The sequence below is a fragment of the Dermacentor albipictus genome, chromosome 7, assembly GCF_038994185.2.
Source record: "Dermacentor albipictus isolate Rhodes 1998 colony chromosome 7, USDA_Dalb.pri_finalv2, whole genome shotgun sequence".
Classification (NCBI taxonomy): Eukaryota; Metazoa; Arthropoda; class Arachnida; order Ixodida; family Ixodidae; genus Dermacentor; species Dermacentor albipictus.
In genome coordinates this window covers 59,926,981-59,954,928 of record NC_091827.1, presented here as the reverse complement: position 1 = coordinate 59,954,928, position 27,948 = coordinate 59,926,981, and the positions used below count along the sequence as shown (strand labels likewise).

Below are 27,948 nucleotides of genomic sequence, written 5' to 3'. Positions count from 1 at the left end.
TTTAATGCGAATAACATTCTTTGCCTACTTCGGCCGTTGGGAATCTATACCTCTATCCTCTTACGCCGACCCCACCGGCTTGGGCCACTGTGTTTATGGTCATAATGACGTCATGGTCATTCCATTGCCGTTATTAACGCTTGGTGATCTTAATACCATCAAGCTGCTGCCATCACGCATTCTACCACGACCCAGTGGCCCAATTTGTCTAAAAGCTTGGGCCACTAGGTGAGGGCTCGTGGTCATGATGCCGTCGTGGTCCTTGCATCGCCATAATTCCAGCTTTTGTCATCCGACACTCGTCGCCCCTTTTTGTTTACACAGTCGCTGTCAAATCGCCATAGCGGTGCGGTCGTGGTCGTTCAGTAGTTGTCATTCCAGCTTCCTGATCTGACTCATGTCATGCTACCATCGTCACACCTTCTACTCCAACCTAGCGATCCAAATTGTTTGGCCTGCTAGGTATGTTCTCAGGGCAGGGATGCCGTCGTGCTCATTGTATCGTCGTCATTCCAGTTTTGTCATCGGACTCTCGTCATGCAATCGTCAACACGCTATCGTCGTCACATTCGTCGTCATGCCGCGATCGTCATGCTGTCGGTTTGTCATTGTCATCAGTTCTGTAACGTCATCCAATCGCCCTCATGCCATCATCGTCTTAACGCTTTCGTCGTTCCATCGACGCCAATCTTTACTCGTCATTGCGTCGTAATCATACTGTCGTAATTGGGTCGCGAATGTGCTGCCCCTGAGATGCCGTCACCATCAGACAGTCACAATCATGCCTTCATTCTCAGACCGTCGCGATAATTCTGCCGTGGTCGTGCCCATCGTCGTCATTCTAACTTTGTCGTCTCACTCTCGTCATGCCGTCATCTTCACGCCATCGTCGTTACACGTGCTTCGTGATACAGTCATCGACATTACAATGTCATCGTGCACGCGTCGTAATCCCATTGTCCTCGTGCCGTTCTCATGCCATGGTGGTAACTGCAATATCGTCATTAAGTCGTCGTCCTTCTTTGTTGTCATGCCATCGTTGGGTTGGGGTTGCGATCGTTACATCACCGTCATTGTAACTTCAACATCCAATCTATTCAGGCCGCCATCGTCATACCATTCTTACCACGCCATCGTCGTCAGGCTATCGTTTCAGCATCGTCATTACTTCGATGTCGTGCTTATATTTCTTGAGTATCCTTTGTACAAAAGCATGTTGCTGTACTAAATTATACCCTTATAAGTGGCTGTATGAGTTACAATGGCAAGTTTCTGAAAAATTAATGTTGTCACAATGTTTAAAAAACAATGTTTCAAGAAAATGTTATAGTACTTGTCTTTTTTTCTATTGGTGAATATGTGCGCACTTCTTTCTTTTTCTCTCTCTCTCTTATTGACAAATTAACAGAAAGTTTTTTGGTATGAATGCGTGTATATGAATATATGTACTCTGAATGTCTGTATCAATCTGTGCCTGTTGCCAAGAAAAGGGGCAAGGGCCTAGTCAAGCTGCTGTTTTGCAGCTTTTTGTTCTTGCCCTAGTGTTCTTTTTCTGCTGTAAAAAAGAATGCTGAAATAAAATGAAATGAAAATGAAATGAAATGAAATCATTGCCGTCATGCCGAAGTCATCACACCACCTTCGACGATCCACGGGGACGTCATTCCTTGTTGGCCATTCTATCTTGAGCGTGCTGTGCTCATTGAATCGTGATTATGCCGCCGTTTTCATTGCGCCTTTGTCACACAGACGCTACGATGCATACCGCCGTCGTAATGCCCACTTCTTCACCTAGTTGTAGCCGTACCGTTGTAGTCATCTCATTGCCCTCACGTAGTCGTCGGCGCGTGGACGTCATTGCATCATCGTCAGAACTTAAGAATCGACATAAAATTACCGCTTTTATCATTCCACGGATACCATTCCTCCTTGATAATGCCATCGTACCTCCGTCAGCATCATGCGGTCATCGTTATGTCTGCGTGCTCAATGGCGATCTTGGCAAGCGAGTGCCGTAACAAAGTGGGGTGATAACGAAATATGGGCATATAGCCGAAAAAACAAGTGTCACAGTTGCCGCTGCACGTGTTAGATAAACGTGATTTCAGGAAACTGGTATGTCGCTATTGGCTCGATTGCTATTCGTATTACCGTCGATAGACTTCATGAGTTGAGTTCTGCAGCAATTTCTTTTTCTGCATTCAGACCTTGACAGTAACAGAAGATAAAATAAACTGAAAATATATAAAACAAAATAAGAACAAGATCATTGCAAGAACAAGAGAAAGAGATCATAGATCCAACAGAATAAAATGTATGAACGTAGTGAGCTTTGCATAAAGTATAATAAATAAAAAGAGTTTGTTACAGAATTGTTGAGGGCAAGCTAAGGAATGCGGTAATGGGTATCTTACAAAATTCAGTAGGTGCGCCCTTCTGCACGTGCCAAGTTCTTCTTTCAAAGTATGTTTCTGTCAAGCTTTTCCCAATATATTATTATGGATGTTAATTTGGTTAAACATTTGCGTTGACTGCCCACTATCGGCAGGTTGACAAGGAAATCAATATGAGCAATAAGTATTGATTTAGTTATACCACAGACAGGGAGCGACATTTGCTTTATCTTTGTTTCATCAGCTTTGGAAGACTCATGCGTCCATCCTCGGCAGTAACGGGGAACACCTTTTCCTCAACTTCCACAAGGCACGAAAAAATAAGTTTTCCTTGAGCGCTTTGAGTTGTCGTTTTCTGAAAAAACGACGCGATGACCAAATATTTCTCAGTTCTCGACCCATTGGGGTGGGCTCTTCTACAGCGAAGTAAGGAAGATGAAGCTCTGTCTTCCCGCATGCCCCTCGTGCCACGAGATTCGTGCCACGAGGTGCAACGGCTTCAACGCTCGCGTATCTCAGCCCCTCAACCGCCAGTCCCTACCAGGTCCGAGCTTCTCCTCTGCCTGACTCCTCCTCGAAGTAGACATGGCTGACGCACAAGGTGAGTGCGAAACATTTCTTCTCATGCGGCAGCTCGTCAGATGCCTCAGCACCTCAATCATTGAGTCTTGGAAATTTCCTGCCTCAGTTTCACGCTGCACGATGCAGCTCGACCTCCGTGCGAGAGGCCATCGGCAATGTTGCGTTGGGTGCGCCGGTTCTCGTTCTGTCACGTTAGCTATGCGGACCCCACGGGATCACGGTGTACCGCCTCTCGGAACGTAGTACTCTCAAGAACGGTGTAAAGCTTTTGAGGCGTCTCTCGGCTTCACGACAATAATCTATCCCTTAAGAGACTCAATTACCCAATGTCTCTTTCTGGCCCTGTGTAATGTGTAATCAGTATGTCGACGTCCGCGACATAGAATTTAAAGCAAGACAAGCTTTGAAACCTTATTGTTTCACAGCTCGCGCCTCACCACCGTTAAAGTGAACTCTTCAGCTGTCAAGTTAGCAATTATAATCTTTAATTACAGCTTCAGCTCCCTTCATTTTTTTAAAAAAGAAAATCTGTGAAAAAGAGACCGAAGCCGAAGGACCCGCTATCACGGCGGTTCGAAGAGCCCGAAGAAAGTACGCGGTTGCAATTACGCATCCGTCGCAATTCGCGTTCATCAACGTGGACCACAGGCTAGCCCAGTTTATCTCTGCCTACTATTTACTCCACAATCAAATACTCTAGCGAACATGTCGCAATGACGCATGGTGGCTAGCCAATGTTCGAGGTACTTGTACTTAGGAGGCAAAAGTCGAGACTGTCACCAGTTCTGAGATATCCCTGAGCGGACGTGCGCCAAGTACACCGACAATGCACTAAGTACATTATCAGAAATCCTAGCTTTCGCTGTGCAGAACTCAACTGTGTTGAACACTGATGCATTTCGTGGCAGCATTGCAGGATTAACATCTGGAAATGTGGTAACACCTACTACCTACTATATACTACCTACTACTACTACTACCTACTACCTACCTACTACTACTACCTACTACCTAGCTACTATACCTACTATGTGGTTATGCTTTGAGTACACACCAGCTTCAGTCTGTCAGTGGCAACCCGTGCCCTAAATTGGAAATATGACTGCGAAACACTTACTTGACTTCCTCCGACACGTGTACCACGAGAAATTACATGCTCCACTCAATGCTGCCATTCCGTTTATATGAATAGGTCTCCGCCGAAACACAGAAACATAATTATGATGAAATGCAGCTCGAAAAAACATTCATTTTACTGCAGACCTAAATTGCAGTTGATTTAGCTGCGTGGGAAGGATTAATCGTGAAGGATTAATCGATGAAACAGCGAGAACAGCGAAGTGTCTGGGACGTTGACAAATAGCTAGCGCTGTATTTTTTTTATTGGAAGAAAAAAAACGACGAAAATTGATTAGGTTTCGCTAAGTATGGACAGCTGGGCTAGTTGGTTATGATTATCATTGTGAAAATGTGCGCTGGAACTATGTTTCACAATGCTGATTAGGTTTCACGTTCCAGAGCAAAACGCTGCTTTTTTGAAAGTACGTTATGCGCCAAACCGCAGTCTATACTGTCCGACCGAAACACCATGCGAAAGCGTTTATTTTTGCGTTCAAGGGCGTGTCACAATTTGGCCGGTCCGATCTATGACCGAACCCCCGACATCTTGTTGAGCAGAGCAAAGCTGCTGCTTTGCTCTTGAAGCTTTTAAACCAGCGCTACAGGTTACTAACGCTTTTACTCCGTGACTGCTTCTTTGCTTGTTCAGGTTATTACGACCAGCAGCAGCAGCAGCAATATTACCAGCAGCCGGAGGCCCAATACCAAGAGTACCAGCAACAAGATCCCCAGAATCAATACGCGTACGGCTGGTACCAGCCGGCCGACGCTGCTAACAACCCCCCGCCCGAAATGGCACCCATTCTTCAAGGTAAACGTCAAAGCGGAATGTCGTTGCTGTCTGAACCTTTTCAAAAAAGGACAATGGACACCAGCTGCTTGAACTGTTGTGCTCGAGTGTAAAGCGCACGTGGTACTTCTCAACTCACGCCTTCTCACGTAACGTGAATCTAAGGACCTCTCGTTCTGTATGCAGTCTCTTAAAAGGATAACGCGGTGGTTAGACGACTTCGTAGTGCCAGTAAGCGAATAACCCCTTCTAAAGGCCTGACCAACAATTGGCCCGCTTTCCATTGCTTCTATGCGCCAGGAAGACGTGAAGTGCCACACTGTAGTTGTCTATGCACTGCGAAGAGCGTATTTCGCCAGAAACACAGCATTGCGGAGAGTAATTCTACATAGCAATGATGTGTGATATAGGGCACAAAATAGCATGGCATAGTGCTTGGCACCACGCCGATTTGCATGCGGTCTAGTGATAGCAGTCACGCAAGTCCTCGGCAGTGACTCTGCTATATACACACATTGTCTTGATACCAGACACGCAATTGCTTAGTAGTACTTGGGTACCATGATGACTTGCGAACAGTCTATATTCATAGCAGACACACCAGCGCTCGTTAGTAATATAGGTAGCATGCTGACATACAAACCCTTGTAGTAATAGCAGACAAGCAAGAGCATGATAGTGTTAGATACCGTGCTGAGTTGCGAATGGTCAAGTGATGCCAACCACACGCGCGCGTAGCAGCGCTTGGCCCCTTGCCGATTTGCAAGCGCTGTGGTGATAGCTGCACACGCGACTTATTAGCGAGGCCCGTCACTGACAGCGGCCCATTAGCAGCGGCGGTTTTAGGGGAGTTGCAGCTTCCGAGCGAATAATCGTCCTTACCAGAACCAAAACAGCGTGAGAGGGGTGCACAGTGTCAGGAAAGCGGCCGTTCAATTTATATAGAGGTCCTGCAAATCCATTTTGATGCGCGGACAAATTCATTGCGCGGAAAAATCTTCCGTTCATGTCAGGGCGAGGCAGGGTGAGTGTAGCTTCGACAAAAAAAAAGGCACTACGTGGTTAACCGAGTTGGCGTTGTGTTCTTTTCGCTCCTTGCGCGCAGGTTCCCTGACGTCTAGTCACTCGTCCATTTCACGTAAGTTGACGCGCCAATCTGCTTTAGCCTATATGTGGGTGAACGTGCTTCGTCTCCTGCAGTGGGTGGCCGAAGTCCCGCTCAGAAAGGATATTGTGAACCTTTAAACGAAGCACGCTCAAAGAGTCGGCGCACTTGGCGTATCTTTCTCTTTCCTTTCACATGTTTTGTGATTTTACAGAAAGTATAAACGGGAGAATTAGATACGCATCGTTTGCGAGCCCTGATTTTTGCATAGAGCGGCGCCTTTGCGATGGGAAAGCAGTAGTACAATAACTACAAGGCCACAAAAGAACTATATTTTTATGCTTCCTACAGATCCCTACCCAGTACCGAAGTGATTAAAAAAACAAATTTTTATCTGGTTGTATGTATTGCGCCCTCGGAAACAGATCCAAATACAGTCTAACACAAACGGCCTATGGACGCCAACAAGATGCGTGAGGCCTTGTTTCCGGAAGTTTCGCTAATTTTTCTATGCATTAAAGAAGTTAGACCAACCTGAGGAGGTATATCTGCCCAGCAGTATGGCTGACGTAATATACTACGAATAATTAGTCCAATATCAAACCCGTTCTTTAAGCGTTACATAATATTGCCATCCCACAATCAAATGTGGGCGATACACACTTCTTATTGTCTGGAAGTATTCGAATGTCGTCAAATATTGTGTTGGCCTGCTTACATATCGTACAACGGACCGTCAAGTAGATCTGCTTTTTTTGGCTTCCCTAAATGTTTGAAACGGTCATAACGCAAATCAGTTACGAGTGTTTAAATAACAAACGCACGCAAAAGGGTGGAACATGTCGAGGAAAGTTCGTTGCATCATACTTAAGGCAGCCAATTTATAAGACATACGTTATTAGACGTCATACGTGAGTGAAAAAGTGACCACAATTAAACTGCTGTCAAGGTTACGCTTTAGATAGTGCGACTTGTTATTTTTTGCAATTTGGGGCGTTGGTTTCCCTGCTGGAGCTCTCGTCATTGACATTCTGTGAAAACACCTTGACGGGGTACGACATGCCGGGCTCGGAGTGCTTGAATTCGCTCCTTTCGGGGCATCTGCGATTTGCCCATAGCCGTCAGTCGGGCTCTGCTCGCTTCGTCCATTGCCGGACCATTCCCTTCTCAACTATCCCGCTGACAAAACCAGCCGGGACCCCATCGGCACACGGGAACTGACAACGAGCCGCGGGGGTCTTGTGGCTGATTGAGTGGCGGAATGCTGGTGGCACTGGCCTCGCGCGGGCTCTTTTTTTGCCGTAAAGCTAGGGAAACGATGGAGCACGTTTGATCAGAATGCGAAGATACCTGCCCAACGGTCGATTTAGGCACCTCTGGCCTCCTTGAGGCCCTTGGGCCCAGCGAGAGGAGGGGGAAAGTAAGCATGTCCGCAATAGAGATTAGAAACAGGTGACTTGGAAGAATGGTGGAAGAAAAGTTGGGATACGACAAACAACGGAGGCGTTCAAAAACAAAGTTTGGTGCTGGGAATTGTTCGTGGGTTTTTTTTTTTATTTTTCCTTTTTTTCTTTTATAACGTAGGTAGAATATTTGGAAATATAACAATAAGAGCTTGGTGAAGCAACCTACCAACCCGTTGCAAAGGGGACGCTCATAGCATCCATCCATCCATCCCCCTGCGCTAGCATGGCGCTACAGAAACCACTCTTCCCGGTTAAAGTGATTTCAGCATGGTCGAAAGTTCTTTATACGCCATTTGAACAGTTATTGTTGGAGCTCCTTGACAATCGTGCATGATATTACTAACATTACGTTTTATATTCCTTTACAGGAGATGATCGGTAAGCGAACGCTTTGTATTATTGCAGCGGGTATTTTATCCCAATTGGCCACAGAACGCGGTTTGTGTTCCCTGCAACATTTTCACCGCAGAAGTATTGAAGCTAGCAGCATCAAGAGATATTTGCCCTTAACATTTATTAAACAATAGATCATTATCCCGCCAGTTGTTCCTCATTACTGAAGGAAGTCTCTATAAGAATTTATTACATGGAATGGCATCGCATTTCGAGCGAAGTTTTGGAGATGACATTTTTAGGAACTAGTAAATATAAAATAGTGATTCCCTCTAAGATCACATGCCTTTGGCACTGACTATCTTCGTTTTCGAAGTTGAAAGGTTTAGGATGCAGTAACTTTCCTAAATATTGAGGTTGTGAGTATCACGCTGTAATTAGGCACCTAAAAATATCGCAGATTATTACAATACCCTCTAATGCGAAATTTGAGCGGGGCAAGTGAGCAAGTGAGGCGTCGGCCAAAAAAGAACGCACAAAAAGAAAAAGTCATCAATGCAAAATGGTGCCCCTTTCCTCGTGTGTCTTATACTCGTGTTCCACGAATTTCAGGTCGAGCAGCAGCAACTGGGCCGTGGTGTGCGGTTTTCTCCTGCTTCTCGGTTTCTTTCTGATCATCACTGTGGTCCTATTTCTGTCCATAGGAGGTGAGATCTCACATGCCGCATGTAATTAGTCTGTATAGGAACATGCGTCGGACGGTGCATGTATATTCGCTGCAGTATAGTGTTTTTCTTTCTGTCGTTTTTGCACATGACGAAAAAAAGAAAGGGGGAGGGAAATCAGAAACGTTGGTGTCGTTCCTCCAACGTGTACTGAGAGCCCCCATCCCCTTTTCGAGCGTCTCTAAAAGGAGTTCACGTCCTTAACAGCCACACTTGGCTATAGAGGACACCGTAATGGCAGAACTCTGCCCATTTATTTTGGCTAGCATTCTTTATTAAAGCTGGGCGTGGCTTTCGTATCGCGAGAAATGATAAAGAGAAATGAATTCTTGGAAATCGCATACTAAGTTTCCGTTACTGTTTTTCTATCCGAATGCGAAATGTCTTCACTAAAGATCACGCAGAGGTACTCTAAATATTTGTTGCATCAGCCAAGGTGGTGCAATATTTCACGGAAATCTAGAAAAGAAAGAGACATTCTTGAAGCCCCAATATCTGTGGACTAATATGTCCTGCTTTAAATGTGCCACTTCAGCTATCTATACTTGCGACAGAAACAAGCGCACAAGAAGCAAATGATTGAAAGTCATTCGAAATTCTCTGATTGGTCGTGCGCGTCACGTGCCTCCAGCGCGCTTCGCCATTGGTCTAAGGGTCGTTTCGCAGGGGCGTCGTCTGCTCGTCTCTTTGCACGTCACGAAATCTCGACCGTCTGCCTAATCTCGACGAGTCTAAATAGGGGCGCTAGGCCTACGCGGACATCGCATAAGCGTGGCCGGTCCCTCCGTCTATGGACGTCTCAGACCACCGGATGAGGACTCGGATCATCGGCAATGCAGACTTCGCGACCAAGCGTTGCGCGCGGACACCTCGGACACGCAGCTAAGCCTTTGGAGCATCGGTGCTTCGGAATTTGTGACCAAGCACACTGCCCACGCACTCCTCAGACCCGCGGCTAAGCATTTCGTGCATCGGCTCCTCCGACTCGGCGATGAAGCGGTTTCATCGCGCGAATGCTCGCTGGACCCGCGACTATGCATTTTGCACATCGGCGCCTTGGATTTCTCGGCCCAGTGACTAAGCATTTTGCGCCTCAACGCCTCTGACTGCGCAACTAAGCACATCGAGCGCCGACTCCTCGGACCCATGGCTAGGCATTTCGTCTATCGGCACCTACCTCGCATTGCGTGACTAAGGACATCAGGGGGCCGACTCTTCGGACCAGTGGTTAGGCATGCCGCGCATCGGCACCTCGTACCCGCGACCAAGAACATCTAGCACCGACTGCATAATCATGTATTCTCACAATATGCGGTATCAATATATATCATGCCACTCCATCATTAAGAGAACCTCATCACGAGATATGTTCACTAAGCCTCTTGAGCTAATGCAGAGACCGGGCTGCAGAAGCGAGGTATCACACAACAGTGCAAGCTGGAAAAGCACCTAGCAGAAGGGCAGCGGATTGGGCGAGTTGGTGTTTCATGGTAACAATAAAATTCAAACAGCTCTAGACGACAGGACCAGAAAAAGGAGGAGACAACCACGGCGCTGAACTAACAACTGATTTATTTGAAGTAAGAAGTCTATATTTCTACGTACAAAACTGGGTGCCTTGCGACTTGGACCTAAGTTTTGCCTCGACCCTGGTCTGAGAACTGTTGAAAAGTTGGCCTTCACCCATAATGTGTCATCTAAGGCTCAGCCCGAGGACAGAACTAGGTGTGTATCAGAGTGTGCTGACGCTGTGGCCAGTAGTAACAGCCCTAAAGTGCGCAGCAATAGATTTCGTTTGCTGGTGGATTAGTTGTGTGATAGCCGTTTGCGCGTCGTGCAATCCGACAAGGAAGGTTACTTTGTTGTACTTTCTGAGAACCAGTTTTCAAACAAGGCGCTTGAGGCAATAGGCAAACATTTTAAAGTGACTAGTAAGGAACCGCTAAATAATAAGAAGGAAGCCGTTTCATTATTGAAAGGCGTGGGGCTTCTAAGTTTGGCAAATAATGTTAAGGATGCAGAGCGCTCTTTGCTTGCAATTTTCTTCTTGGCAACAACACATAAGCCCAGCGTTCCTTTTCGAGCAATAGTCTCTGAACGCCAAACTTGGCAATTAGTAGTATCATCTTACCTCACTAAGCATTTGTCAGCACTTACCGTGGCTGACCCGTTTGTTGCGCCTAACTCCGAGGCAGTTGTAAAGTTTCTCTTGAAAGAGAACCCGGCTTCGTGCTTTGGCTTTAGCATAGATGTTGATTTATTCTATTCTCTTCCCCATAATCAACTTCTGCAATGTGTTCAGAATTGCATATCAGACCAAAACGATGAGTGAGAATTCCAAAATAATTGTGGCATTTCAAGCAGGTCTTTCATGGAACTTTTATCCTTTTATTTACAGAATACCTATGTAATGTGGCAAGATAACGTTTTCAAGCTAAACAGGCCGTTGCATCAAGATTAGACTAATGTAGCATGCCAATTCATTGGACAAAAAGGGCACTAACCTGGCAAAGCATTGCAGTATTTGTAAATGCGCACCTTTCTTTGACGACACAAAATTGCTATTTTTTCATAGTGACAAGACTACCAGAGAAGTCGCTGAAGCATCCCGTATCATCAAAAAATCTAATAGTTGCGTTAGAAAAACATCTTTAATCTTGACAGCGAAAGAAATGGCATTGCTGCCTAAAGGGTAGATTGCAAGGTAGATACATCGCGTGAGTATGTTGGCTGTCCGGAGTTTGTATCTGATTATCGATGTATGACCGGGCGCATGCGTGCCCAGTTTTGTACGTATAACTATAGACTTCTTACTTCAAATAATTCAGTTGTTAGTTCAGCGCCGTGTTTGTCTCCTCCTCTTTCTGGTCCTGTCGTCTAGCGCTGTTTGAATTTTATTGTTACCATGGAGCACCTAGCAACTGCATCGATTCCTATCAGTGGATCTCTGATCCTAAGCTACACGGGCATTCTCAAGGGAAGACGATCGGAAGGCTACTAAGAGCCCTCATTCAGTGACCTGGTCGATTCTATCAAACCAAAACAAAACGCTTCGCGAACTGCACTGCAGACTAGAATCAATGATGCAGTCTCCACTTACAACACTGGAACTATAGTCATGCCCGCACAAGTTCTGCGCCTCATTTGGTTTGAAACCCAGGCACCATGCTCTTTGTGGATCAGCAGACAAGAATGGCATGCAAACAGAAAGGGACAAATGAAGGCATACAAGAGCAGAGGCCACATGTCCAAGAAGCCAGGCATCAGAACATCACATATTTTAGAGAATTGAAAAGTTTTTTTCCCGCGTTACTCACACTTCGGAGCTGATTTCCTTGTTACCGTTGGGCCAGTTCTTGCTTTTTGGGGGGCTGCAATGCAGGTCGTGACGTTGTCGCTTTCCTAACCTGATTTATAATGTAACCTGATTATAATTCTTAATTTATAATGTGGCTATTCGATCATGCCAAAACTCTGCCCTGATGCAAAGGTAACGTAAAAGGAAGGCAATACAAACATTGTGCTGCAAAAAAAAAGTAAGAATTCCACGGCCGTCAGTACAAGTTTAGCTGTGCAGTCAATATTCAACGATACTTCCATGTGATTTTTTATTCTTTTCGGAGCCTCCAGAAAATGGGAAAAGGAGAAATTCTGTTTAATAAAATGTGCTCAAGATATCACTCTGAAACTTGTATCGGAGCATCAGGGAGAGGTTCTGAACATGCGTACCAATATTCATAAACATGAATAAAGAAATAATACCGCCGCTTCCCAAAGGCACGTTCTCCCTTTAATATGCACTGAAATGTCGACAAACAAGTATTTTCGGTTACAGCGATGAAAGATTGGGGAACTTTGTAGTTACATATGGTAAGGAGATGCAAGCGTGCAAAACACGAACACAATTAGCAAGGAGAAACGACACAAACGCCGCCGGCGTTTGATTTTTGCTCCAGCACCCATGTATGTGTTTGAGATCACGAATTTCAGACACACGAATCTACGCCCTTGCTTAATAACGCCCATCTTTTCGCACCAAGTTCGTGGGTTTGTCATTCAGCAAAATGCAGCCGCAGCTGTTGGTGACCGAACCCGCGACCTTATGGTTATAGACACAATCCATTATTCATCGAGCAAGCCACCGCTGCAATTTCACTTGCCGAACGGCGTCATGGTGCAAGTGCGAGATAGCGGACCCATTCGGTTCCCAGCCACGAAAACCACGTTTATATGAAGGCGATATGCACAACTGCTCGCCCAAATAAATTCAGTTGCAGGCTGAGAAACGGCAGGCGATCGGAAGCAACCTAGGTAACCAAGTTAATCTCGTCGCACTCTCCTGCGGATTACGATGCACATGGAGGCGGGAGAAAAGTGGATGTCGTCGCGCCCATGGTACGGCAATCCAGGTAGCCGTCCGTCTGGTTTCGCTCGAAGCGCAGCGCAGGGGCCCTATAACGTAAAACTATTCCAATATGTTTCTATTCCAATTTCCTGAAGTCAAATTTGCGTAACCACCGACGCAAGCACCGGGCGGTCACCCGCAGGGTTGTCTGAACAGACCAATCAAACGCTCTCCCCGTTCATAAGAGGTCACTTTTGTTTGCTTGAAAAACGAATAAGATTGCCTACACTGAGCGGCTTGTCGTATCTAATTGGCTGACACGAGGCGAGGAGAACGCGCAAGTGGAGAGTGATTCACTGGGGCAGAGCCAACGCACTGAAAATCGATAACCGGATGAAGAGGGTGGTGCCGGCGTCTGCGACTGGTCGGCTTTCCCTTACTTAGCTTGTAGTGGCTGCTCGAAAATCGCGGCTGCATGCAATGGAAGCTCAAGAATGACGCTAAAACTGAACCACAGCAAAGAATAGTTCGCAGAATAAGGTAGTAAGCGCGCCGAAAGTGCTTGAAAAAGTTGCACGGCCACGCAAGAAGCTTTATTATACGCAAATAAACCCATGCTCTCCGGCAGGTGCGAGTAGCCAGCGTCTCAGCGATCGGCGGCAGCCATCTTTTACTCCTTTTGGAACGGGCAGCCTACGGCTATTCTGCAAAAACTTCAGTTTTGTTCGGCATATTAATGCATCTTTATCGCGTACACGTCACTTTGACGCGGTGAGCTTGTGCGGTTTTGTGACGTCGCGTGACAGGCAGGTGAAGTGGGCGCAGCCCGAAAACCTTTGACGAATAGCCGAGGGCTAATGGCGAAAAGGCATCGAATCAGACATAACTGTTTTTCTTTTTTCTGTCAAATCATGCATAAACAGTGTGTACACATCATATCAGATGGGGAGGTATCGCGGTTTTCGTGTCGTCGCGTGACAGACAGGTGAAGTGGGGAGTGGTCGGAAAAGTTTTCGACCAGTCGCGGAGGCGCGGAGGGCTGATAGCAGAATTGGAATAGAAACGTTTGGAATAGTTTTACGTTATAGCGCCCCAGTGTTCGCGTTGATTCCAAATGTTTTTTTTTTGTGGCACAACCCCAAACAGTATACTGCTTAGAGCACTATCGCTGTGTTCCGACTTGTTCCGGCTTCTTTACTGTCTGCGACATCGTCCCAGACAGTTTTGTGTCTCCGCATGCGCTTCCCGGCAAACGAACTCAGCGAGAATCCCAGCACTGATTGGTTGGCTACACGTGTAAGGCACCACCTTCCATTGGCTATCTAGCCGGTGATGCGGGGGTGTCATCTGGGGTGCGATCTTGTACGCGTTCCAAAATAGAACGGAGGCGGTTCGTTCTTTACGTCACGAAATAGGTGGTATGTTCCGTTCCGTTCGTCCGATAGCAGACGACACGGAATGATTGACAGCAGATATCACGTCACAATTGACGTCATGGCATTCGGCACGGTTCAGATTGACGAATCGTATTTGGCTCGGTGGAACGAACCGCCTCCGTTCTATTTTGGAACGCGTACAAGATCGCACCCCTGGTGTCTACGGTACAGTCAAGCTGAAAAACTAGAGCAACGCAAAACAATGAAAGACAGGACGCGAGGACATCGGTGGCACACACACTTCGTAGATCGTGGTCTGAAACAAGACACGCAGTGTGGTTCAAACGAACGGCAATTCCGGCAACTGTGCTTACGAACCATACCGCACCAAGCTCCGGGGTATAAGGCACGTCTGCTTGGGAGGCTTTGTCTGAAAGAGTTGTCTGAGGATGACAGCCGTGTGCGCTGTCCATCGCTGTAACAAGCTTCACCTTGTTAGATTCGGGATAGACCTGTACAATGTCACGGTGAGCGGCCTGTTGAAGCTGATATCCGCGATTGCTTTTGACGCCGCGACCAAGATCATTAGGCTTGACTCCTCATAATTGTCCAGGTTGCTGATCGTGTTTATGTTTTTCGAGGCACAGCTCGCGAGCTTAAGCAGCAGCTCACGCCAATTTACCATTGTCTTTTTAAGTTGTGTGACCTGGTAATCTTTGGTGTCTTGAATGAAAGCACAGGAAGACGTGAGCTGGCAGAACTTGCAAGATAACATTTGCGAAGCCTGAAGCCGCGAGAATTGGAGCATTCTTCGGGGGCTTTTAAGGTTTCTCGCGTAAGCCTGGCATGCTTCACTGTATAGCACACAAAGCCGGCCTCCGTAAGGGAGCACTGTGATGGTCTATTTTGGTTTGATATCATTATTATGAGCCGAGAACGCTCTTCCGCTGGTCTTGCACTATGAGCGGTTGAGACGCTCATATTTGCGGACCCAACGGTGTGCCAAGTACACCTACGTTACGACCTCTACAGCGTAAAAAAAAGCACAGACTAAACCTTTCACACCAGAGAATTAAGAACAGCAGGGACATGTTCCTAATTGTAACACTTTCAGTTTCTGTCAGTTGTTAGTACATTTGTGTCTATGCTGCGGAAAAATAAGCCCATCAAAAATGTTTCGTTTCCAAGCGTTTTTGGGTACGCATCGTTTCGGCCTTCATGACTTTCGTCTTTAAAACACATCTCTTAGGAAGTCCTTTTTTTTTCAAGCTGAGAAAAATGAAATACGGAACTCTCATTTTTCAGAAGTTTATCTCACCAATTTTTTAAATAAACGTTTTGATATATATATATATATATATATATATATATATATATATATATATATATATATATATATATATATATATATATATATATATATATATATCACTAATTCGTTCGCGATGTAGCGGAAATAAACAGTTATAATCACCGTCTCTATCTAGCGACGGGCACAGATTTCTCAGGCTGCAACAAAAAGCTGTTTGTGCTAGTCATTAGAAATCTGCAGCGTGAGTTATACCAACGTGTTAGTTTCGCATTTGTTAAAGAGTTCTAATCGCGGTCTCTATCTTGCGACGGGCACAGATTTCCCAGGCTGCAACAAAAACCTGTTTGTGCTAGTCATTAGAAATCTGGAGCGTGAGTTATACCAACGTGTTAGTTTCGCATTTGTTAAAGAGTTCTAATCGCGGTCTCTATCTTGCGACGGGCACAGATTTCCCAGGCTTCAGCAAAAAGCTGTTTGTGCTAGTCATTAGAAATCTGGAGCGTGAGTTATACAAGCTTGTTCCTTTCAAATTTGTCAGGCAGTGACATCGAGGAAGAAGGTGTGCAGGGACCGTTTGGAGGTGGACCATCTCGAGGTGGGAAAAACGGAGGTGGGGCAACCAACGTGTCATTGGTGAGTTTAGCTTTTATGTAGCCTGAACGTAAATTACCTTCAAACGTCAACTGCCAGTAGCCTTTAAAACGAGATGGCGGTTCTGTTCAAATGGCGAAGCGTTGAAAGCGATAGCAAGGCATATCTTGGAGAAGCCAGACGACAAGCTGGCTAACACAGCCGGAAGCGTATCAAATTACAGCTGAGGCCAAACACCAGTTTGTTGGCTGGAACTCTTAGCTTCGGCTCACTGGAACACACGAAACGGGGTTTTCAGATCATCATAAACCTTTCAAGTCTAGTCATAGACCAGCTTTTATTGATGACTACATGAAGGCGCTTAAGAATTCTTATGTTGATAGACCAGGCAAAGGGCTTGCTTAAGTTCTTGTGAAGGCAATTTCTACACCAACCTTCTGAAAATGTTCAAATACCCGTTGTAGATTACCTAAAATGTATAATTAGGCCGTGTATTGGCCCTCAAGTACGTCGTTTTATGTAGTAAATGGTTTGACGGAGAACCATCCGGCTGGGTGAAGTCATAGTATAGCGAATGTGAATCTTGCAACCGACGAACAAACAACGATAGTGATGCGTCGATGCCCTTATAGGGACCCTGTTTACAAAACACAATAACGAAATGACCATCACAGAAACAGTTTACGTGCTCTTTAATACATGAAGAACAGACTTCGCATAGATGGCGTGAAAAATGCAGTCCATTCTCTTAAGGGTGTTGTCAGTAGCTCGACTGATGAGTGATACACTACACCTGGTGTAGTGTGCATGATACCATGCGCAGATTACAAATTTCTGTATGTAAATGAGACTCCAAACCTAAACAAATGTTCCAAACAGCAGCAGGGAAAGACGCCGACGAACGCCTTAGCAGAGGACGTCGAAGCACCTGGACACACAATTATGTGCGCCCATTTCGTGTCCAACACGCTTGCGCCATTAGGACGGGGTGTTGGTGACAGACCGAAATGTGTCATCATAACTTCATTTAGACTCTCTCTTCGTGCAGACTACTGACAACACCCTAACCAGAGCTCGCGACTCCGTATTGGCACCTATACGCCCCATAGCTGGGAACTTGTGGTTACGAGATTAGTGAAAGCAGCGTCTCGAGAGCACCCGTGGTAGCTGCTGAAATATCAGTAATTTCTTATCTTATATCTAATATCTTATATCTTATCTTATATCTTATAGTAATTACGTGTACTGGAAAGCAAATCACTTGTCTGTTGCACCCAATTGAATCGGCCTTCTTATGTGCCCGCACGTTTACTAATCACGCTAGTTAAGCACACCACAGACACGCTCTCTGCCCCGTCCCCCCCCCCCCCCGTTCCAGCCACTAAAAAAAACCACCTGCGTATTAGAAAAAAATTATGCACATCGAACGCACACTTCGGTATCTACGTGAAGCAAAGCTTTCGGGAAGCGGGCAATTAAGCGCTCTCAATTAACCATTTCATTTCGGCATCATTGGCGTTAGGGAGACTGGCTCGCGCGCAGGCGTTATCGCAAACCCGGGATGCGCAACGTGACAGACGCGGTCATTATCACAAAGAGCTATAGTTGGTAATTATCTCAAAAAGCTAGTGTGACCTCGTGGTTAGAAGTTGGGCCTGCTTTGCTGTGTGACCGACGTTCGATCCCACCGTCGGGCACGTAACTCATTTTATTTTTTAAAGTGGGATCTATTCGGTAAGACAGCGGCAGCAGCAGCAGCAGCCAACAGACACTATCAGGAAATCCAGATGGGTTCACGATTGAGGCTTCGCTTAAAAAAAATGATAAAGAGAAAAAATAAGGGACAGAGTTCCTTACGTTTTGGTTTTCTTTGGTCGAATTCGGGAGGGTTGTTGGAATCCGTATTTGTAAGGCACTTTTAAGGCATCCGTAGCGAAGAGAATAAATGTTGCCGTTAACCTCTCCGTAGGTTGTTCCTCAGGCGCCGCCACCTCCTCCGCCACTCGTCCTACCAGGACTACCCGTTATAAGGAGGGCGACTCGGAAGCCAAGTGAGCCACTCAGACAATCTTGTGACGATCGGGAATTGGGTGCTTGGTGATGAGGAAGATTGCTAGCGTTCGTAGAACTGTCCCAACCTTTACGTGGTAGCTAAAAAAAAGAAAAGAACCGTACAGCTCCTATTACCTTTCCCATTCCGCCAAGTTTTCACCCACCGTGTATATTGCAATTCGAGGAGCCAGTTTGATACACACTCGCAGTACAGAGTGTTTCAGGTAGCGTCTGCGAAGCCTTAGAAAATGTTAGTGCGCACTGCAAGAATGTGATCAATTCAGTATTGTTCACTGCCCCTTGAGACATCCAAGCAACTTTTCCTATGCGGTTAGCTCTATAATTAGAAATTATGAAACATATGATATTGGCTTAAGTAGAAAATGTTCACGGGGAAATTAGTAGAAATATTCGCTTGGTTGTTATACACAAAATATTTGGCGCTTAAATAATGACATCTAAGAGCAATACTTTGGGTTGCTCAAGAGGATGGTGAATAATACCAAGTTGGCCAGATTCTCGGGACGGAAATTTGCGTTTTTTAAGACTTGCCACAAGTTACCTAGCTGAGAACCCTATAGTTGGCCCGACAGAGCAGATGGAAGCATTGTAAAGCTAAGCGAACACATCGATAACTTCATTAGCATAATTCAGGCTGACACTTAACAGAAGACACGCCCCCATTGTGGCACACACGGCGGATGTGACTTCAAGCCCAGAATAGCATGTGGAGCGCAGGGAGTATTCGCAATCAGACTTCTTGCTATTGACATTTAGGTGAAGAGGCCTTAAAAATTCAACCACGCGAAGCATACACTATTCTTTCTCTAGCAGCGGGCAGCCAGTTCAGTTCTGGCTTGGCGAAGACAGTTTGTTCGTCTCATTCAGCATGCTTTGATGTGGCGCGTTTTCCAGCGCCATACTACAACACCACAGATTGAACAGACGACAATACCCGCCTCCACACAAGACCCTCTCACGTGAAGATGCCGTAACATGGCGACAACTACAAACCAACACATACCCCCATTTAAGCAGACTACACCCAATACACCCTACACTATATTCATACAAATGTCCCCTTTGTAATGAATACGCCTCCCTATATCACACCACTTGGGCGTGCCCCAACGTGAAGGCAGCCCCCGCAAATACCCAACCCCACACCCGAGCAGTGGGAGGCCGTGCTGACTAGTTCGGACCCTCCTAACCAGCAGCAACTGGTGCGGTGGGCCCGGGAGACAGCAAGAGCCGCACGAGCCCTGGACTAAGGGCGCCTCCCGCACAAGCAGAAAGACACAAGCTTGTCCTTTCTTTTTAATAAATGTTGCTCCTCCTCCTCCTCCTCCAGTTTTATACGGAAAGCATGTTTCTTCTCGGAGGGGGGGGGGGAAGGTTCGCCACTTCTGTCTTCATTTCTGACGTTCAGAATCTGAAACATTTTCGGTGTTCCATTCGATATTATAATCCGGCATGTATCAAAAATTTATACTATATTCTATTCGATAGTTTCACGGTTCCAAAATGCCTCTTTTTCCTTACGCCAACGCAGATCTCCCGCGCCCCGCAGTACCTCCACCGACGACACCAAAGCCAACAACGCCAACTCCAACAACTCCAACAACTCCAAGAACGACGACTACGCCACCCCCTCCTCTGCTGTGCTCGGTGGGGACGCAGACGGCAATTTCTAAGCTATTCCCGCCGGACAGGTTATGCGACATCGTCATATACACGCACGTGCGCGTGTTCGCGGGAGTTGTGCTCGGGTCCGTCAACGAGATCAGCTTCCATGCATTCAGGAACGCCTGCAGCAACTACGCTGATACCTCGTGCGGTTTGTCCTTCGACAGCCGGTGAGTCGCAGACAACGCGCGAAGCTTGGATCATTAGTATCCTTCTGAAATGACCAGTTGGAACTGTAGCTGAGGAAACCGTCGTTATTAATAACGATCGTAACCAGACCGCTAACTGCTATGGAGCTACGTGCCCGACCGTGTACGCGTCACGGTCGCCAAGTATTAGACGCCACCTATTGTAGCATTTATAAGACAATCGTTTGTTGAAAGTGACCAATTAGCAGATTCCCGAAGCCCTTTGACACCAGGACAAAGTTTAGGCAAATACCTGTACTGAGCCTGTACCTGTACCTGTACCTGTACCTGTACGTGAGCGCCATCTGGATGGGCTTCAATATGGCTTACTACGCCTTCCTCCTCATGCTTCAGCTGCACCCTCCTCCTCCACTTTCCTCTTCGCCTTCTCTTCGCTCTCGCCGTCTTTCAACTGCCGCTGCACTCTGCATTCACTCTTTCATCATTCGCTGCCCTCGTTTGCTCGGTTACGCCGAGGTACGACGCCGAGGCACGCTGACGTTCAATGCAGGAACGGGCGCCTAAGAGCTGCGATCTGAAATACGGAGACCACTCAAATCCGGAAGCAGTGACCACTTACGAATATAACCATTCAAACACAATATTGTCATCATTGTTCCCCTTGGTAAATAATGTTGTCAACCGAATATTCTTATCAGAAAATTTTCCTTAACGTCTGCAAGTTGCCAAAGTGTCTCTTGTGTACAAAGGTGGTGATAGATAGATGTCAGACTACAGGCCAATATCGATTCTCCCTGTCTTTTCGAAACGTATAGAAAAAATATTACACATGCGGGAGACCTCTCTTTTGACAGAGCACAACCTTCTGGCACCATTCAAATTTGGTTACACATTCTACTGAGAAAAAAAGACATTCTACTGAGAGTGCAATTCTGTTGCATAAAGCATTTATCCTAGACTTCCTTGAAAGTGACCATTACGTGGTTGGAGTACTTAACAATTATTGCAAAGCATTCTATTGCATCAAAAAAGCAGAATTATTAGCAAACTTTCTGATTATGGCTTTCAGGAAAATTTCAGAATCTTTTAAGCAGCTATCTTTACCGCACACAAATGTGACAAAAAACTTTAAATCTCAGTTTGTTAAAATAATTATCAAATACCGTAGGATATCGTCCGCGGACCTTTGCTCTCTAAATTATATGTCACTCACCTAGTAATTATTGACAGAAATACAAAGTTTATCGCATAAGCTGACAATACCAGTTACATTTCACAGATTCTCACCGGCTGGCACTTATAAATCGAGCTGACGATGTACTTGCACATGCATATAAGTGGAGTTCACTGGCAATAAATATTGCGACAATGGAAGCTGTAATATTTCCCGCCCAAAACAAAACTATGAATGTTGACATAATGCATACTGTGAGCTTGATGTTGTCTAACATTGATGTTGTACTTGTTGTTAAGAGACTTGGAGTTCTATTGCACGAAATCAAGTATTAGAAAGAACACGCTGAGAAGGTTCATTTTTAGTTATCACGGGCAGTTCGAGCTTCATCGAGGCTGTGGTCTCTTCTCCCATCACACATAAAGCTTTCAGTCCACAACTCTTTCTTCTTTTCTACTTTATCATATTGTCACCTGATATGAGGCACGGCTATCATCGCAAACTTAACAGGCATTCACAGATTGGAAAAGAAAGCAGTGTAAAGCTCTCGTATGGCTCCCACACTAAGCCTATCTTTGATTACCTCAGACAGATACCCGTTTCTGACTTTTAAATCAATTCTTATGAGCCGCTACAACGTAGGCGCTAAACATAATGACGTATTTATGCCACAACTTGCAAATCGAAATGAGCCTTGTCCTAATTTTTTACACTGCTAATGCTGTATGTACTTCAAGCGATTTCTACAGAGATTTCATTTGCGAGCAGACTAACTGGACGCCGCCACTTGCTGCATCCTGTTACCTGTGTGTTTTAAACAGAGTGCAGGCAACTGTCACGCCTTTTGTGGTTTATCGCTTACAAGTCCCAGCATCACTGTACTTTTCAATATGCATGTTGAAATAAAGGGATGTTGACTGACTTTGACTCGACTGACCAGACTTGATATAGCGCGGAAAGCCGGATCCGTCGTGCTGACCACGTAGGAGATCAGTGACGCGGTATCGGAGTACAAAGGTGTGATGGTCACGTGGGTGAACCGGAGAGGCGTGCAAAAACAGCACCTCGCCAACCGCAGGCATCACGTGAAAGTAAGCTCAGGAAACTGCTCAATGATCCCTCAAGGCTGCCAAGGTCGAGACGCTCGCTTTCCAGTGAGCAACAAAAGTTATGGGAAGTGATAAAATTAATGTATTGTTAGAACAAAGATTCTTAGTGTTATAGGCATGCTAACAGTAGCTCCAGCCTTGTGGTTTACTTCACTGTTAACTTTTATTTTTTGAGAATTCCATTGCGACTTTGTAGAGGTTACGGCCTTGCCTCGCTGATTCCCGCTACCCCAAAGTATGCGCCGTGCACTACCTCGTAACAGAAAAAGGAAAAAATATTACCAACCTTTAATTGTTTAGAAACAACTTACTGAAAATAGAGCGCACTCGGTCATGATGAGCACTTTCACTTCGGCAAAGAAATGACTATATTCCACATATTTTTTTTTTCTTGCTCCGAAATGCCTATGCGCGAGTTCAGCTTACTTGTATCAATTTGGTTGACTCGGTACCGTGACAAAGCGCATGTAAACATTTCTTTCACATTGTTTGACGTCTCGAGACAATTAGTACAGTGAGTATACAGAGAGAGAGAGAGAGAACACGAAGCCACGCACGGGGCTTGTATTGCTTTTACAGTGGACACGGGGCGGAGGGGCGGCACACTCGTTTTCGCCCTTTATCGCGCAATGCAGCGTGCAAACACATCTGCGGCGCCAACGAGACGCCAGCACGACCTCAAGCCCCACAAACTGTTTATTTATTTATTTATATATATATATATTATTTATTTATTTATTTATTTATTTATTTATTTATTTATTTATTTATTTATTTATTTATTTATTTATTCGGTTACCTCACAGGCTCCCGAGGGAGTATTGCGTGAGCGGAGGGTACAAGAAATAAGCAAAAAAAGGAGTACAAACAATTTATGCATTTTAACAAGTAAGCATGCATGAAAGAGCACTATAAATAACGCAATAAATTAAACAAAATGACTGTGTGAAGTAGCAAGAAGGGAGTACCAAGGAATTATACAAATGGTAGCTGGTCAAGATGAAAGAACCAGTCTCTAACAATGTTAACGCAGTACAAAAAAAAACTATACAACATCGCTCACAGTATTTACTTAGGTGCGCAGTAAGGTTTAGATGTGGTGAATTATGGAAATAATATGCATAAGCCTGCTTTGAAGGATACAGGGTCAAGAAAGTCAACTGTCCTTTGGTAGGTATAATGCTGAATGGCACATGGTAACGCCACCTGCCAACTTGTAGAAGTAGAAGGTTCGGCGTTCGAATCCCGTGCTTTTCTTTCGAATATTTTCTACTAAATTAAATTTCGAAAGCTGGGCGCTTCCTACCCAACACTTATAGAGATGCGCATTCGTTTGCTTTGTAGGAACCTGGAACAGCGCATGTTTCAGACCGTGGAAGTCAGGGACGACCTGACCACGTTGAAGAAATATTACCGGATGTACCACTACGGCATCCTGGGCATCATCGAAGACCCTGCAAAGGTCGAAAAGCTCGTAAACGCGGCCGCGATTGGTATACTCAAGGTGAGGGGCTGGCACGTCATTTCGGTGATCGTCACTTCGAGTAAATAAAGCTAGCAGGCAAGTTCCAAAGAACTTGCCTGCCAGGTCTGGCTTTACTGCCTGGCTGCGTCTTCTACCGGATAGGCTCAGTGGGGAAGACGGTTTAGCAGGAGCTGTCACTCAACAAAGAAGCCAGATATTTGTTCGCGACCTTCAAATATTCACAACCCAATTTTTATAAAAGCTGTTCCTTTCGAGAAGGTGCATTGGGAATTTCAATTGCTTCAAATTAAAACGACGTGCTTTGAAACGTTGCCCGCATATGACTCGCCTCTTTGAAGCCTTGCCCTCATACAATATGGTTTTTGAGCACTTTCTTAAGTAACATATTACGAAGCCTTTATTCTATCTATACTCATCTGACTTCTAGTACTTGCTCGGTATAGTGTCATCACCACTTTCGCTAAACTTGGTCATCGCACTCCCAGGGCATTGAGCGAAGTTGGGTGCAGTTCGTAAAACACAGTTATGACGCTTATGACCACTGGTGTACGCAATTTACTGCTAAGGCGTTAGTACATCCGCACACTTACAACTTCGCCTAGGCATTGACCATGAGTTTCTCCTCATGTTAACCAAATGTAAGATGTCTTCTTTAGTTCACCGAGGACACCGAAGAAACCTACTGCGAACCCGTATAACGCATGGAAATACTCCAAAACAAACAAAAGAGCTTGTCCAAAACAAACAAAAGAGGCTTCAGTAATTGTTTCCCAAGACCCTAAATAGGCTGCATACATTTTTCAAGTTTTCCGAAGTTTTTCCAGATGTTATAAAACATCCCTCCACCCCAAATTCCTTTTCCTGATTTTCTCCGCGTATAGGAACTAGTCAATTAAAGCTCTTTTAGGACGCCGAAAAGCATTCCCTGTAACGGCAGTAGGCTACACCGGAAGGCTCGAATAAGAACCGACTTGAGGCAAAGGCTGTCAATTCATCAATACGCATTTAACTTCACACACTGAGTTGCCGCAGTGGTCTCCGCGCTTTTTCTAGGTTTGAACTTGGTGAAAAATGTAGTTATGACAAGGAAGCAGGCTGAATTTCCCGCCGCTCGCAAAACGGACGCATAGTCATAAAGCTCTGGAGCACTCGCATATCTAATACATTGAAAATACCGCAACTGGGCCACATATTTCCAACTTAGCCTATATTGTGCAAAGTGGGACGCACGTGACATATTCAAATACGAAAAGTTATGTCTGCCCCCTCCTTTCCTCCACGGTGCTTTACCTGCGAATACGATTGTAAACCGGGCTAGAAGGACGAAAACTTGTCATGTCTGCTAGCAGTGTGTTGCTAAATCTAGTCTTAACAGTCTGCTATCAACTCGACGTGTGTTAAGAAAGACAAAAAAACTAAGCATGCAGCTTTTTTGCGCACACGACGAGAACAGAGAGGCTGAAACACAAGAGTGCGCTCGTGTGTCTCAGCGTTTTCGTTGTTTTCGTCTTGTGCGCAGAACGCTGCATTCATGTCCTACGAACTTGCCCAGAGAGTCACCTTAAAAAAATAAAGTAGGTCGATCAGGCAGAGAAGGTAGACCAGTTCTCTGTATTTGCGACTATCTTGCAAATTCTCGCTAGAGTTCTAATTTTTTTTTTGGCAACATTGTGCCTGAAATAATGAAACGGGTCTCCCGACCTTGTTATTATTGACAGAAAATGCGGGAGCTGCTGGGTTCAGACAGAGAACACAACAAGGTCTTCGTGGGCGTTGGGTACTACTTCTACGATGGCAAAAATGCATGGGCGGACCTGGCGTACACTGCAGACAACGTCGCATTGTGAGTACACAACTTCCAGTGAACACATCCAGCCAGAGCTTTTGGAGCGTATCGCTCCAAAGAGACCCGGGAAAGCCGGAGACGTTATTTTACACGCTTCGATCCGCCCGTTCATCACTAGGCACTGCAGAATGCATGTTCTTCACGTAAATTTTTGGTGTAGTTTTCCAACTCTGTTTCCGCAGTTTGTTTCCCCGTTGGTATGAAGCGATTAGACGCAGAGAGCGTACCTGAATGGAAAGCGACGAAGATTAGGACAATGTACGTAAGAATATAACAACGATCACTGCGCAAATTGACTTGTGAAAATTGTTAGCTTCGAATATGTCACACGTTGGCGTTTTAATGAATGGATCCTCATCCGTCGGTGTTTATTTCTGTTCCTTTGAACGTTTTCCGTCTTCGGCGTCACTCTCAACGCAAGCAGAACAGAAAAAGAAGTTTAGACGTACTCGGGCAGTTTTTTTTTTCGTAATTTTTATAACAACATTGTTACCAATAGTGAATGGCCAAGGGAGACCCCAGCCCGGAGGCAACATTTTCGACTGGAGCGCTTGCCATCTGCGGGACCCTGGCAAAGACGCATTCCCTTATCTCTCGTCGACAAAGTATTGTTCACTTGAAAGCAACAGTTACGCAAACAAATGCGCCTCGGATGAGAGTCGTCATATTATACAAATCTCTTCTAAGACACATTGCTTCAAGACGATGGTTCACCTTGTTCAGCCACTGTAGCTACATTCAAAACGCCATCTTCCCATGGAGCGTGACCTTGGGATTTATAGAAACGTGATTCAGCTCAGTGTATCTCTCAATCGCAAATGCGATCGAACTAACAGGTGCTTGAGGTTAATTAGCTGATAAATTGGAACCGCCATTGTGGGGCAGTTGAATTCGCGTTGCAGTTCTTAAGCCCGTGAGCGCGGGATTTAATTTCGGCCGCGGCGGCCGCATTTCAGGGGAGGGGCGGGGGGGGGGCGAAATGCAAAAAAAAGTCACCCATGTACCGTGTATCGGGTGCACGTTAAAGAAGTGCAGGCGGTGAAAATAAATCGCGAATCCCGTACCACGGCGTCCTTCATAATCGCGTCGCTGTTGTGACGCGAAAAGCCACGGAATTTAAATACTGACAAGTCTTCATTAGGAAAGCGGAAACATTCAACCCGGACAAATTGCTTCGCACACGGAAGAATCCCGAATACTGTGTATTGCGTAGACACTGGAAATGCTGGTTTCACCTTAATTATGTTATCTGAATACTGGCATATTGGGTTTTTATAGAGTTCTGACGATGCATTTGAGAGATGTCTGCGTCAGCACACGTAAGCATCTCTGAGAGATTAATTTCCGCTTTAGACTCCATCCAAAATTTCCAGATTTCTGTCGCGCACGTACGAAGAAGTCATTACGAAATTCAGTAACACAGGCAACGCGTTCTGTAGTATGTAGATCCTGGTACCTGTGCTCGACGTGTCACCCGACAAGAGTTTTTACATGACATGATTATACATACATACATATATATATATATATATATATATATATATATATATATATATATATATATATATATATATATATATATATATATATATCGGACGAACGGAAATAAAGAAACATGACATAAGATCAGAGCTACAAATGAAATTATCGTACGCCTGTCCACAGTGGGATCAAAACATGCAAGGCGCAGGTCATAGCGATTTTCAAGAAACCGCATTTCGTTTTCCGATAGCGACACTGAACGCAGGCCCACGCATCCTCTTTTTCTTCTAACTTCAGAGGCCTAAATATTTGATGTTGCCATTTTACTTTTGGCGCGCTTATGTTTTTTTTTTCTGTTACCAGGATTCAGCCACTTTCTCGGCAGTGCATGTCTAAATCACGCGTGGGTCGGTTGTAATATGACCAGAGCAATAATTGAGGCGTCTGTGATTGCATGGAAGGAGACCAGAAGAGCATGCTTATGCCATCGCTGAAAAAAAAAACGAAAACGTAATCCCTCGGTTTCTTGAAATACGGCTATTGTATGTTTTAGATACTGTGCACACCGGCACAGTTCTCCGAAGCGCAGCCCTAAATGCATGTTATTCTTGTTTGTATTTCTGTTCATCGGGTGCGTATATATATATATGGGGTGCCTCTGGAGACAAGCTATTTGTAGTTGAAAGTATCACAGTACTTGCGTGGTCACCTTCCTTGCTGACTGCGTCTATAGTTGCACTCTGCATTCTATAGTCATGTCCCTTTTATGACGCGTGCTATACTCAGAACAGCCCTTACGAATAAACTATCTTGGGTTTACATTTCCA

At 45.3% G+C, this 27,948-nt stretch overlaps 1 protein-coding gene across 1 annotated transcript in view; it reads left to right on the top strand.

Moving 5' to 3' along the window:
• The first annotated feature begins 2,838 nt into the window (after positions 1-2,838).
• The window catches only part of LOC135912632 (uncharacterized), a 43,464-nt gene continuing 18,354 nt past the window's right edge, over positions 2,839-27,948 (top strand). The window contains exons 1-9 of the mRNA XM_065445121.1: positions 2,839-2,994; positions 4,744-4,905; positions 5,990-6,022; positions 8,401-8,495; positions 16,085-16,179; positions 18,107-18,188; positions 19,742-20,045; positions 23,652-23,811; positions 25,512-25,636. Of these exons, the coding sequence (XP_065301193.1) occupies positions 23,668-23,811; positions 25,512-25,636 (269 nt within the window). The 5' untranslated portion in view covers positions 2,839-2,994; positions 4,744-4,905; positions 5,990-6,022; ... (3 more) ...; positions 19,742-20,045; positions 23,652-23,667. The remainder of the gene's footprint in view (positions 2,995-4,743; positions 4,906-5,989; positions 6,023-8,400; positions 8,496-16,084; positions 16,180-18,106; positions 18,189-19,741; positions 20,046-23,651; positions 23,812-25,511; positions 25,637-27,948) is intronic.